This window comes from Antedon mediterranea, chromosome 5 (genome assembly GCF_964355755.1).
Source record: "Antedon mediterranea chromosome 5, ecAntMedi1.1, whole genome shotgun sequence".
Taxonomy (NCBI): domain Eukaryota; kingdom Metazoa; phylum Echinodermata; class Crinoidea; order Comatulida; family Antedonidae; genus Antedon; species Antedon mediterranea.
In genome coordinates this window covers 5,164,845-5,177,927 of record NC_092674.1, presented here as the reverse complement: position 1 = coordinate 5,177,927, position 13,083 = coordinate 5,164,845, and the positions used below count along the sequence as shown (strand labels likewise).

Here is a 13,083-nt window from a genome sequence, read left to right as displayed (position 1 = left end):
ATATGTCTTCCGTTCCATGAAAAAGGCGTATTATACACTTTTTGATGAACTGCGCAAGAGTTTATTCATCGGCTGTATAATTTAATAATATATTTACTGCTGCCGTGTGTTTAGATAGGATAATCTAGTTACTACAGCTTTCTGGATTAAGAAGTCTATGAACTTCCTGAGGGCGTAAAAGAGCGAAGCGCGATTACAGAATCTTGAGTCAACAGACGAGTTCTATCATGTCTTGTCAAAGTTTTCGAAATAAATTTCATGATTGTGGCGTAATTTGACATTATGGAAGAAAAAATTGCCGAGACAAGTTACACAAATGAACAAGGCATTCGTCTAGCCGATTGTATATGCCCGATATGCATGAGTATTCTTGTAGAACCAGTTACAATGCCCTGCTCTCATGAACTCTGCAGGCCTTGTTTTCGCGATACGGTTGAGCAGGTCAACTTTACCTGCCCGCTTTGCCGATTGCGAATCAGTAATTGGGCTAGGAAACAGACTAAGCTAAATAAGTTGATAAACTGGACGAAATGGCATGAAATACAGGCGACTTTTCCTGAACAAATCAGAAAAAGGCTTCAAGGCGAAGATACGGATGACGGTACGTAAAATTTAAAATTATTTGGTATTTAGGCCTATTCATAGGTCAAATGTCAAATGACTGGATATCCTGCCAAATGACTAGGCCTACAGTATATTGTATTGTTTTGATTTTTTTAACCAAAGTTTTAAAGAAGTAGTAGACTAGTAATATAATAATTAATATCTGTTAGATTAGGATCTTCTAGGCCCATTCCATGGCATAGACTAGACCTAGCTTAAAATAAACATTAATCAGCAGTCTAATTTTGTCATATATTTTGTTGGGATTCAAATATGTCGTTGATACAGCATAACATACTGTACATCACTTGCTGAGGGGGTAAATACTTTGTAGGCCTATTTATTTGATACAATTTACCCCTATTTTTTAATGGAATAATCCACTAAAGTGCTGGTATTTTTATAACTTTATACAATTTCTTGAATCTTGAATCATTACGCATTTCCGTTGTCTCTTCTGTAGTTCTTCAGCCTGTAAATCCAATCCGTGTGTGTGAACCAGGAGAAGTCCGAGAAGAATATGAAAAGGAAGTTAAAAAGGTACCTAAAACTAATGGAAGAGCCCATGATATATAAAAATGCCTTTATTTATCAAATATGTTTTAAATATGTTTTATGTTTTAAATTTAATTTAAGCATCAAATGGAAAAAGAAGAGCAAGAGAAAATAGAGAAAGCCAAGAGTCAAAAGATTATCAAAGAGATACAAGAAGAGGAACTTAGGGAGTATGAAAAACGTAGACAAGAAGAAGAGAGGTTGAGAGAACTAGATGAGAAACTGGCTAGGAAGATAGCTGAGACTGAAGAACCTGGTCTACATGTATGTATTTATTGTGGAGTATTTAAAGTTTTAAATGAATGATAGTATCCATGTTGTTTCAACATGGCCACCTGCCATTGATTTACAGATGTACTGGATGAAACTTATTTTCAACCAATTTTCAACCACAGGAAACAAAAAATATACATTTCTGAATTGTGTCATTGAAGAAACTTAAAGTAAAGAAACTTTATTTTATTCTAGAATTCTGGAAATTTAGCTGATGAGCAAGCACGACTAGATGAACAACTAGCGAGGGCGCTTCAAGAAGAACAAGAAAAACAGGTATACAACGAATTCTACTATGTCGCAGTACTAACACTCGTCTAAGTATCATACATTATATATGTAATATCACTCTTACCTACATTATTTTATCCACTTGCCATATCATTATACAATATCCTATATATCATTATACAATATCCTATATATCATCATACAATATCCTATATATCATTATACAATATCCTATATATCATTATACAATATCCTATATATCATTATACAATATCCTATATATCATTATACAATATCCTATATATCATTATACAATATCCTATATATCATTATACATGATCATAACTTCATTTATCACTTTACAAACATTCTTTTTATCATTACCTTTTAAGGGCAAATTAAAACAAACTCAGAGAGATGAAGAGTTTGCAAGAAAACTGCAGGAGCAACTAGAAAGGGTAACTATTCATAACATTCCTTCCCGATTTATACAGGATTGTCCTGATTTGTAAAGCTCTGTCTACACTATCAAACTTTATGTGACAACAAATGTGATGTGCATATATATGGACATGATGATGTCATATCACTACAGTACCATGTTTGGGAATATCACTACCATATTTTTGCCACATCACACTCTTTTTGTCAAACTCGTTTGATATTGTAGACAGAGCTATAGGACGAATCGGGAATTCTTGAATAATATTTACTAAAGGTGCAGGAATGGGATTTTAGCTTGCACTACTTCTTACAGAAAATGCTTATTATATGCCCCTCTATTCTTCCTACATTTTCCTATGTGAGTTGAATTTCAGTTAGTGATTTAGTGGCTCTCAAATACAATTTTTTTTTTTTCAGACTTCAATGTCAATGAGTCAAAGTTCAAACAAACGTCTGACCCCACGTTCCAAAAAGAACACAAAGATTCCAGCTATGAACATCGAAACCTTCTTCAAAAAACCCCAACAGGGTGAGAACTACCAGAGCAGACCTTGTAGTGGTTCCGGATGCAGCTTGTCTGGTGAGTCCACCAAAGATAATCTCTTGGCAGACGATTTTACTCATGTGGAGAAGAGCTCACCAGAAGTGAGTTGTAGCCAAATAAAAATAGCGGATGTAATTAATGATGATTCCAACAGTACCACCAGTCCAATGTTTCTTGGTCCTTCCACTTCCAAAGTTACTGGAAGAGCTGATGTTTCATTAGTATGTGTTGAAGAATACAATGATGACTTAGCTATGGAATTTGATGAAAACTCCAACTCAAATTTCAAGCATGAACCAGTTGAAGATATGGTGGAATCTCTAGTTGTAGCAGAAAGTGATAAACTCTCTTTATTTGATGATTGTACTATTCTCGACAGTAAGGATCTTACACCGAGTCCAATGGCAGTTCTAAACATCTCACCACCTTCTGATGTTGATGACGAAACTAGAAGCAACCAAGAAGAAATAGTTTCAAAGCCTACTGGCGCTTTTACACTGATTGCAAAGACGCCTCCTACAGGTGCTCCAAGGATTAACTCACTCCGGTCAGATAGTGTTGGTAGTACAGATAGCATATCTCATGAGTTGTCTCATTTCAGACCAATAGTAATCTCGCCTCGTACAGCTGCTCGGAAACTGGCCGATGGAAAAACACCTTCGCTTGTTCATAGTACACCGAAAAATTTAAAGAATGCTTTTGAGAAAGGTGAGAGCGAAATCCTTCAGAAAAGTCCATTGCTCATGGATAAGTGGTTAAGTTTGGCACAGGAGCGTGAGCACAGAGTTTTAGAAGGTTCGAAATCTGTCATGGTTGGTAAAAGTGTTATACAAGAAAATAGTAGTGAGAAGTTATCTAATGTGAACACACCTTCAGAAAGAGACACTGAATACAGTCCTGGTAAGGGTTTATCTGTCAACCATGAAGACAGTACTATAATGAGTACTTCAAGTCCTGTTTCAACAACAGGCAAACAGACATTTCTTGATAAAAAAGCAGAGAGCGCTACTAGTGCCGAATCTGCAGATTCTTTGAAGCGTAGCCCAGGAAAAGTCTATCGTATGAAGCCGAAAGCACCATCTCAATCGAAACGGAAAAACTTGACACGATTATTGATGTCTGAGAACAAGACTACTAGAATTGATAAAAACATTTTAAGTAAAATTGTCCAACAGAAAGATGACAAGAATAGGAAAGTTGAAGAAGTTAAAACTGTTGAAGAAGATTTTGATGAGAATGAACAAAATATGAATGAATTAGTTGATCAGAATAATGAAATGTCAGATAGACATTATGAAGATGTAAATGATAAAGAAATTGATTATGTAAATAGAATATGTAGTCATTCTCCTTCTTTATTAGATGAAGTTAAAGTTGGAGAAAGTCACATGAAAAATAAAGATCAACCAAGTAAGCTGTATTCAGAAGAGAAAACAATTAAGAAAAGAAACCAAACAGAAGAAAAGGGAAGAAGGAAGCATCATATTGACTTCAAAAACTGTAAAACTATCGAGGACATGTTTGCCAAATTTAAGAAAAAACATGAAGATTTAAAAAATGTTGAAAACACAACCAATTTGAAAGAAAAGTCTGAGGATAGAAGTTGCATAAAAACACCAGAAGATAAAGATGACTTTGAAGGTAAACCAGATCATAAGATCTTGATACTTAATAAAACATTGTCATTTAAACCTTCTGCAGATTCCTCTTCTAGTAACAAAAGAAAATGCGATGAAACAATTGAAGGACAACGAAAATATAAACAAACGTCTTCTCATTCTTCACCAAAGAAAACGCAAATCGTACAATCGCCTTCTCCAAAGAAAAGTAAACTGAAAAGAGGAAAAACTAGGAGCGATAGCGAACCGTTAAGTCCTGGAACTTTAAAGCACAAACGATTTCTTAATCTGCAGACGGAGGAAGAGCGAAGACTACAGCAGGAAGCGTTGGATAGGAAGATGGCGCTAAAGCTTCAGCGAGAGATAAACCGTGAAATGAAGGCAGAGATGGATCACGTTAACAGATCACGTGGTAGTGAATCCGAGTATCAACTCAGAAGTCGAAAGACAAGTTACAGAACAGTTGTATCAAATTTACCTTGAATGCAAAAATGGCACTGGTGCAGATCCTAGGGAGGGGAGAGGGGGTTGATTGGGACATTCTCTCCTATATTTAAAGGGGATGGCGCCACAACTTTTAGGATACAAATCCATAAATTAAAGAAGCAACTTGGCACCCAGAAACTCTGTTTTAGGGGTTTCTTTTATTGTTCCTCCTCCCCCTTTTACCAATATTCAAACCCTTGCCCTTTGGAATATATACAGTATATATATATTTAGAAGCTATACTTTAAATACACAATAAATAACTTCTAGATCTATGGTTTGTTTTTTTTAAAACCCTTTATTTTATGTTTTAATTTTGACATCCAAACCAGCCAATGATGGTTGTATTTTTGTGTAAAGATAATTTGTTTCATTACTGTTTTGCCAGATTGGTACAGTATTACTATTACCAGTTATTTAGTTTTTGCTTTACAATATTTTATACCTGCAGTGAATTTAACATATTTACTATTTTATTGTTAATACATCATGAATATGTGTATCACTTTATTTTGGAATAGGTAAAAGACCCATACATAGATTTGATAATGACTCAACCAATTGAAACTGTTAAAATTATATAAATTTACTATTAAAACCTAAATTATATACAGAAAAGTTTTCCTGTATAAGGCGTTAAGTTACAATTTACTCTTCCCTGGTTAAAATTTTAAATGGTATCTACCGTTTTATACAAAGATTTGTTATTAATCAGGTTTTATTGTTAAAAATGTTGTGTCATTCAGTATATTTTTATTATTAATTACCTCTATTTGTTTTAAATAAGACTTACTTTATTTTAATATGCGTACAAAATTGCAATACTAATTTGTTTACTAATTTCTGTCTAAATTTTACCCAACATATTTTTGTAAATAAATTTAGAATTCAAAATATCAATTGTTGAATAATAATACAATAATATAAACATCTAGTAAATGTTTTGTTATATTTTTTTAAAGTTAATTAATTTGTTCTTGGGGAAAAAAAGATTTTATGACGTAGAAATATAGAGGTCGCTGTTTATCAATAGACGATAAACATGGTGTCGCACGTGGATGTTTCTTCAACGTTATTTTCTACAGTTTTAGGCCAAAATGCAGATAAAGATGCTCTTCCAAGTGTGCTTCAATCTTTGTCGGAGCTAAAGATACTGCAAATATCGGTATGTTCAACAATTCATACAAATTATGGGCATTACAACATACTCTTCTAGCTAGGCTCAATCAATGCTCAGACAGGTGTTAGGGCCTAATAATGAATAATGGCAGTGACTCGTGGCCTAGGCCTAGTTTAGTTAGATATCAACAGTTCTAGTCTTTAAGGTCTAAAGTACTATGTAGGAGGTGCAATGTTCTGCACAAAACTACCTTATTACTACACATTCATAAATTAAAATAGTGTAGCAAAAATTTCAGTAAAAACTTAACATCAAATTAGCAATAAAATTATAGGCATATTTTTTGTTTTTATTAATAATTAATAAATAACATTTTTTTAAATTAATATTTTCCATGATTAGTAAGGTTCACTATACTTACTAGGCACTCTAGCCTACTACTATAATAAATAGTTTAGCATTTTATAAACATAAAATAGACAATGTTATTATTATTAACCACGTCCACACTGTCACAATTTAATTAAGTTAAAAATTGTATTGAGAATATTAATAAATTCGTTTTTATTATTACAATATATGAAAATATTTTTTTTTTACCAACAGACAAAAAGTATTGAAGATTGGATTGGCAGAATTAACAACGCTTTAAATTCTAGGAAAACAAGGTAATTTAAAGACTTAATTAAAACATGTACATGTACTTCGGAACCCAACCTCAATTTCCGGGGGGAAAAAACCCTATATTTCTCCTTAAATTCATGGAAAGGTGTCCACGCAAAGGGGTGTGTCCGAAAGGAGAAGGTCTACTGTAATTATAGATATATACATGATTTGTACCTTTTTCATATACAATAATTGTTTCAAATTCAAACACACTACTTTTTATTTTATAATTGTATTGATGATATGAACATTTTTTATATTTAATGAATTGTTGGATATTTTTTTTCAGACTTGAAGCATTATGTTTACTGGGTTTGATTGTCGACCAGTGTTCCAGTGAAGTGTTCAACCAGCACTGTATATCGTGGCTTAGACTTCTACTTCAAATATTCCAGGTACAACAAGATCATGATTCCTAACTTAAAAGTTATTACTTGTCAAAAAAATATCTTACCTTAATTTTGCTGATCAGAATTGTCAATCCTTCTCTTTCAATCTCTAAATTCCTGTCTTCACTATCAAGGTTATTTGACAAGCAAGTGTGATATGGCTTAATATGGTAGTGATATGATGTCATCATGTCCATATACGGGCACATCACACTTTTTTTGTCACATAAAGTTTGATAGTGTAGACAGAGCTTTACACACTTTTGATATATCATGTTTTGTGTTTTATAGTCTCATAATACTGTGAAAACACTTGAGGTAGCCTGCTCTACAACAAGTAAGATCCTAGAACAGGTGACTGTGTTCCCTGAGTTGTCGAGACAAGTAGCTACAGAACTCATACCTTCAATTGTGTTGTGTTTAATCAAAGATTCTGATGAGGTAGGCTTAAGCTCTGTCTACACTATCAAACTTTTTGTTATGTGCCCATATATGGACATGATGATGTCATATCACTACCATATTTGGGCACATCACACTTTTTGTCAAACTAATTTGACAGTGTAGACAGACCTTTACAGATATTCACTGGTTTTTATAATCCACACTTGAAAAATATTAAATTCAAACATGAGCACTTTAACCACTGTTCACACTTGGATTATAGTGCGGTTTGTTTTGCTCTGGTTTTACCAAGGTATGGCGACATTGACTTAGTAACATGGTTTTACTAAACCATGTTATTAGTTTAACTGGGCAGGTAGTTGTTAATTCAACCTTAAGATAATTGCAGCCAGTGTTTAGATTGAACTTTTTTTGGGGTTAATTTAGCAGTGTGATCGAGGCTTTAATTTATTTAAAAAATAAAATCTATAAATATTTCTTTAAATAAAAATCTTTTAATTTAATTTATTTTTGTAGTGGTTAGTCTCTGCTTTGCAGTTACTGTTATCTTGTATGCGTTACTTTCCTGGTCCATGTGGTCCTATCAAGTCCAAACTGGAGGACAAGGTCTTGCCTTCATTGAGAAGCTTAGATACTGATATTGCAAAGGTAGAGTTTTAAAGCTCTATACACTATCAAACTAGTTTGACAACGAAAGTGTGATGTGGCCAAATATGGTAGTGATATACCCAAATTAGGTAGTGATATACCCAAATTAGGTAGTGATATGACATCATCATGTCCATATATGGGCACATCACATTATTTTGTCACATAAAGTTTGACAGTGTAGACTGTATAAGGTTGTTTAAGAGGTTTGCATGATGAAGAAAGAACAAAGTATTTATTATTTACATATTAAACTTTATTAATAATGCTACTGTTTTCCTCTCTAGTTGTTTGTTTAGTCCCAGCAGTATATTTTGGTTATATAACATGCACAAGTCATTGTCTAAATACTGTACAAAGATTAGATTAATGGAAGATCAGGGGTGGAAACGATAGTTCCGCACACTCCCTCTTTGATATTTATTATTGGCAGACTATAAATAATATATGTAAGCACCCCTTCATTGAAAAATTCCCAAATCTGCCCCTGAAGATAGTAATTTATCAAATTAATATTTCTTTGAAATGTCAACAATTCTGCGATGCATTGTTCTAAATGTGATCTTTTAAAATTGTTTTTTTCGATTATAGGGATATTGTAATTTATCATAATGTGGTTTTTTTTTTAAGGCGGCTTCTGAGTGTTACCCTTTGCTAGCAACAATTGGAGGAGGTGGAAATGCAGGTATTAAGCATACAGAAGCATGGACTCACTACTTTGATCGTCTGCTTGTCACTGCACATCAAATTCTAGGGAGTTTGTTTGATGGGTTGGAAACAGGTGAGAATAATAGCCTAGAGAGTATAAAGGTCATCCCTTAGTATAAGCCCCGCCCTCCGAATTAGCCTCGCCCCTCATAATAAGAAAAAAAGCCCCACCTCTCAGAATAAGCCTAACCCCTCAGAATAAGCCTAGCCCCTCAGAAAATGTCCCATCTCTCAGAATAAGCCCTATCCCTCAGAATAAGCCCTACCTATCAAAATAAGCCCACCCTAATAATAACCACCCCCAAATATTTATCATTTCAATATTATTTTTTATAGAAAACTACTGTCTTCCAACTGCAGTCAGTATCAATATGCCAGATGTCCCTGACATTGAGCCATCAAGAACACTGCACCTTACGCAACACTTTGATGTTTTGTGTGCATGTGTCTGTAACATGCTTCAGTAAGTTTATAGGGCTCAATTTTGGTCAAAGGTCAAATCAGATTTCCAGTAACTTTATTTTGGCATCACCATGCCATACTCAATCAAACTGCTATTTTGGATAATTTTTAACCAATTATGTAAAATAATTTTTTACAACATTGGACTAACACTTATCCAAATCAAAGTAATTAAATGTAAATCTCATTATGCAAATCTCATATGCAAATCATAAATGCAAATCTCATTATGCAAATCTCATATTCAAATCTTATTATGCAAATCTTGTCTTTTTTAGGGGACCATTTTCAGTTGTTGCTAGAGTGCCTCTCCCTGAAGTTGTCCGTTTATGCTGTAGATGTTTCACAGTTCAACCATACATGCTTGTGAGTAATAGTATTTTTAACTGTTTTGCTTTGCTTTTTAAACCTAAACCTCTGTATACACTATCAAACTAGTTTGACAAAAAATGTGATGTGCCCAAATATGGTAGTGATATGGCATCATCATGTCCATATATAGGCACATCACATATTTTTGTCACTTAAAGTTTTCAAGCTTAAAATATATAAATTATTGAAACTTAATAAGAACTTGTTAGTGTAAAACAATTGTCAACACATTTGTTATGTTTTAAAGGCTGGTCAAAAATCTACTGAGTACTGTATACTTTTAGCAAATCTTTACATTCTCCAGAGGGCAGCATTGGATATCTTATCGTCGTTGATTTCAAGGTAACAAGTTTTGCTTACACTTTACACTTATCTCTCAAATGTGTAAAACTTTAACATGATTTTTGTGCATTTCAGTATTGTACTACTAAATTTTTGTTTGTACAGACTTTGATATTACATGTATTGTTGTGACGACTTAAATTCTAGTTTTCATCTGGTGTTTTTACTTGTCAAACTTTGTTTTCAGTTGTCATGGTAACCTAATATCGGAGGGGCGTACAATCAATCAATTGCTTGTTCAATGTTTACAGTCAACAAATTCAGAAACAAGTAAAATTTCTCAGAAACCATACAGGTAGTTTAAATTTCATAAAGAAAAATAATTATTTCAGAATTTTATCATTTTTTGATGTATTTAAACATGGAGAGAATTTATCACTTTAGTTGTAAAGGTTTCTATATTATTTAGTGTTTTGCGTACAAAAGTTTATACTGTTCTTGAAAAGTGGATAGCAACGGTAGGGGCAGCAGCTGGGATAGGTAGCAATGCAGACAAGCTAATGGACTACATTGTGCAGGATTGTAGCCAATCACAAGCCAGCTTGTATGGGTCATCGGTCAAAGTTCAAGGGTTCAATAGTCAACAGAAATTTAACTTATTTTCAAATAGTGGTGTCTGTGGTGCTGCTCTGAAAGGTAGAATATTTACAATTAAAAAATGTATTTAATATAGTAAAGGTATTAGTTATAATTTAAAATGGCTTCCAAGTTTTTAAAATGTAGTTTTTTGAAAATTTTTGAAATGTTAGACTAAACTCAGCTGGAGATTAGATTATTATTTTATTAGTATTTATTTTTTTATTTCAGTTTTGAGAATTATGTTATTGTCATGCCAATTAAGTCCTGCTCAACACAAGGTAATTTTTTATTTGTAATCGATCGTTCAAAGTTAAAAAATAGTGGTATTGGGAGAGTTTCCAGTTCATAGAGTCCAGTATTGGGAGAGTTGTCTGTATATTACCCATTGAAAGTGTTCTCCTAATAGTGGTAGCCCAAAGGCCTCCTACTGTATTTTTATTTTAAAATATGCATCATGTTTTTGTCTGGTTTTTTCCCAGCTTATCCATGAATTCACCGTTAGCAAGCTCCTACAAGTTCACCAGCATATTGAAGAACCTCCAGTACCGTACAGTTCACAAGATTGCCGCAAGAACCTGTACCATGTACTGCTGGCTCAAGTTTTAGCCCCGCATCCAAGATGGCCGCCATCGCTTCATTGTGCTGTGCAATTGTTTCGTTTTGGCAGACAAGACCCCAGCTCACTTGTAAGTTGCTAATTTTCCATCAATCGGATTAAAATTTGTTTAATTTTATGTTGAAAGTTCACAAAATCATGATTTTTATTTGTATTTTTTTAGGTTTCAAGTTTTTGTATAGAAGCCTCTATCACATGTGCAGCCTTGATGCATCCTAGAGTACATAGTCTTCAATCCAGTCTTCCTGTGGTTGAACTTCAAGAAAGTACTAGTCTACAATCCAGACTGTCCATGCCTCAAAATGTGCAGGAAAATTTAGTACTGGGAACCTCTAGTCTATCATCAAATGTTGATTTACAAGCGAAACATATAGAAAATGAGTCTATAGAGGGCAGTAGTGAGAGTATGCAAATGAACCAGAACAGTGGTGACCAGTATAAAAGGGTTAGAACTGATGAAATATCTGAAACGGACAAAAAGCGAACAAAGGTTGAAGGTCAGATAGTAGTAGAACAAGAAGAAGTTATTAGAATAGACACTGAAGAAAAAGAGAAGAATTGTATAAAAGAAGTTGATGCTGATGATACTGAAATTGAATTGGAATGGATGTCAAGGAGAGGAAGTAAAGAAATTAGTAATACTGAAGAAAAAAGTTTACAAAGTTCTGAAAATATGTTTACAGAACCAGTATCAAAAGTACTGAAAGAAATTGGTGACCAGATTGAGACGCAACAACAGAAGAGTGAAGATGTAAAAGAAATTGAAACTGGTGAGGATGAGGATAACGATGAAGAGGAGATGTTTACAAGTTTTGTGGACATACCAGCTTGAAAGGAGCATTAGTGGTGACAGTGTGTACACACCAGTTGATGTCACCATTTGGGATGCAACACATTTGTAACACTCCATATAAGGAGATGTTTACAAGTTTGTAGACATACCAGCATGAAAGGAGCATTAGTGGGGACAAGGTGTATGCACCAGTTGATGTCACAATTTAGGATGTGACAAATTTGTAACACTCCATATAATGAGATGTTTACAAGTTTGTAGACATACCAGCATGAAAGAAGCATTAGTGGTGACAAAATGTATGCACCAGTTGATATCACAATTTGGAATGTGACACATTTGTAACACTCCATATTAGGAGATGTTTACAAGTTTTGTGGACATACCAGCATAAAAGGTGCATTACATATTGGTAACAAAATGTACTCACCAGTTGATGTCACAATTTGAATGAAAGTAGCATTAGTGGTGACATGATGTATACACCCATTGGCGACAAATTTAAAACAAGTTTTGTTGACATACCAGCATATTAAAAAAAAGTGCATCAATGGATGTCACAACTTTGACAAATAATACATACGAATATTTTGTTTTATGATTGACATAAATTATGAGGTACCAGTATACTGTATAGATCAGTACATGTGATTCATTCTAAGTTTTTGTTTTACAATAATGATGTATTCAATTTCTCTACAGTATTTTCTCTATATTAGATAGTACATCTTGTTTTATGCTCAAAATAATAAAAACCTATATATATGTGTATTCGTAGTTTTAGATAGAACAAGAAAAGTGGTTTTTTATTTTTATTGCAGAGGTGTATCACCTTCCACACTAACCCTCTCGACCGCCATTCACCCTCTCCATCCCCATGCACCGTCTTCAAACCGACGGACACTTTTAAACCTTACACTTGCACTCACTCCCACACTCAATAGGCAGCTAAATACAGTCGATTCCCCAAAATCTACTCTATTTGAGTCAAACATTCGCCTTCGAATTGTTGAAGACGTATAAATCGTGTACTTTTTATTTTTAAGTGGAATTTGACCTTTGACGTCGTTTTTAAGTCCGGATATGCCGAATGTAATGTAATTCATAACGTACGCCTACACGTTGAAGGTGGGGAAAACAAATGCTTGCTACTCTGCATATACAACAGTATTATGTTTTCAAAGTCCAAACCGAAGATGTTATATGTCGCTCAGAGTTTTCAAAATTT

The 13,083-nt window shown here is 33.8% G+C and overlaps 2 protein-coding genes across 2 annotated transcripts; both read left to right on the top strand.

Moving 5' to 3' along the window:
• Positions 1–218: 218 nt before the first annotated feature.
• LOC140048622 (uncharacterized) lies at positions 219–5,559 on the top strand. The gene is made up of 6 exons (XM_072093376.1): positions 219–601; positions 1,067–1,143; positions 1,240–1,422; positions 1,627–1,707; positions 2,055–2,120; positions 2,524–5,559. The coding sequence occupies exons 1-6, from the start codon at positions 283–285 to the stop codon at positions 4,750–4,752; spliced, it is 2,955 nt and encodes a 984-aa protein (XP_071949477.1). The 5' UTR covers positions 219–282; the 3' UTR covers positions 4,753–5,559.
• Positions 5,560–5,701: 142 nt separating this feature from the next.
• LOC140049458 (proline-, glutamic acid- and leucine-rich protein 1-like) lies at positions 5,702–13,078 on the top strand. Its single transcript, XM_072094345.1, has 14 exons — positions 5,702–5,920; positions 6,482–6,543; positions 6,831–6,936; positions 7,222–7,371; positions 7,852–7,983; positions 8,614–8,764; positions 9,028–9,154; positions 9,432–9,519; positions 9,773–9,867; positions 10,055–10,162; positions 10,277–10,503; positions 10,675–10,724; positions 10,926–11,132; positions 11,226–13,078. The coding sequence occupies exons 1-14, from the start codon at positions 5,798–5,800 to the stop codon at positions 11,892–11,894; spliced, it is 2,295 nt and encodes a 764-aa protein (XP_071950446.1). The 5' UTR covers positions 5,702–5,797; the 3' UTR covers positions 11,895–13,078.
• The last annotated feature ends 5 nt before the right edge of the window (positions 13,079–13,083 follow it).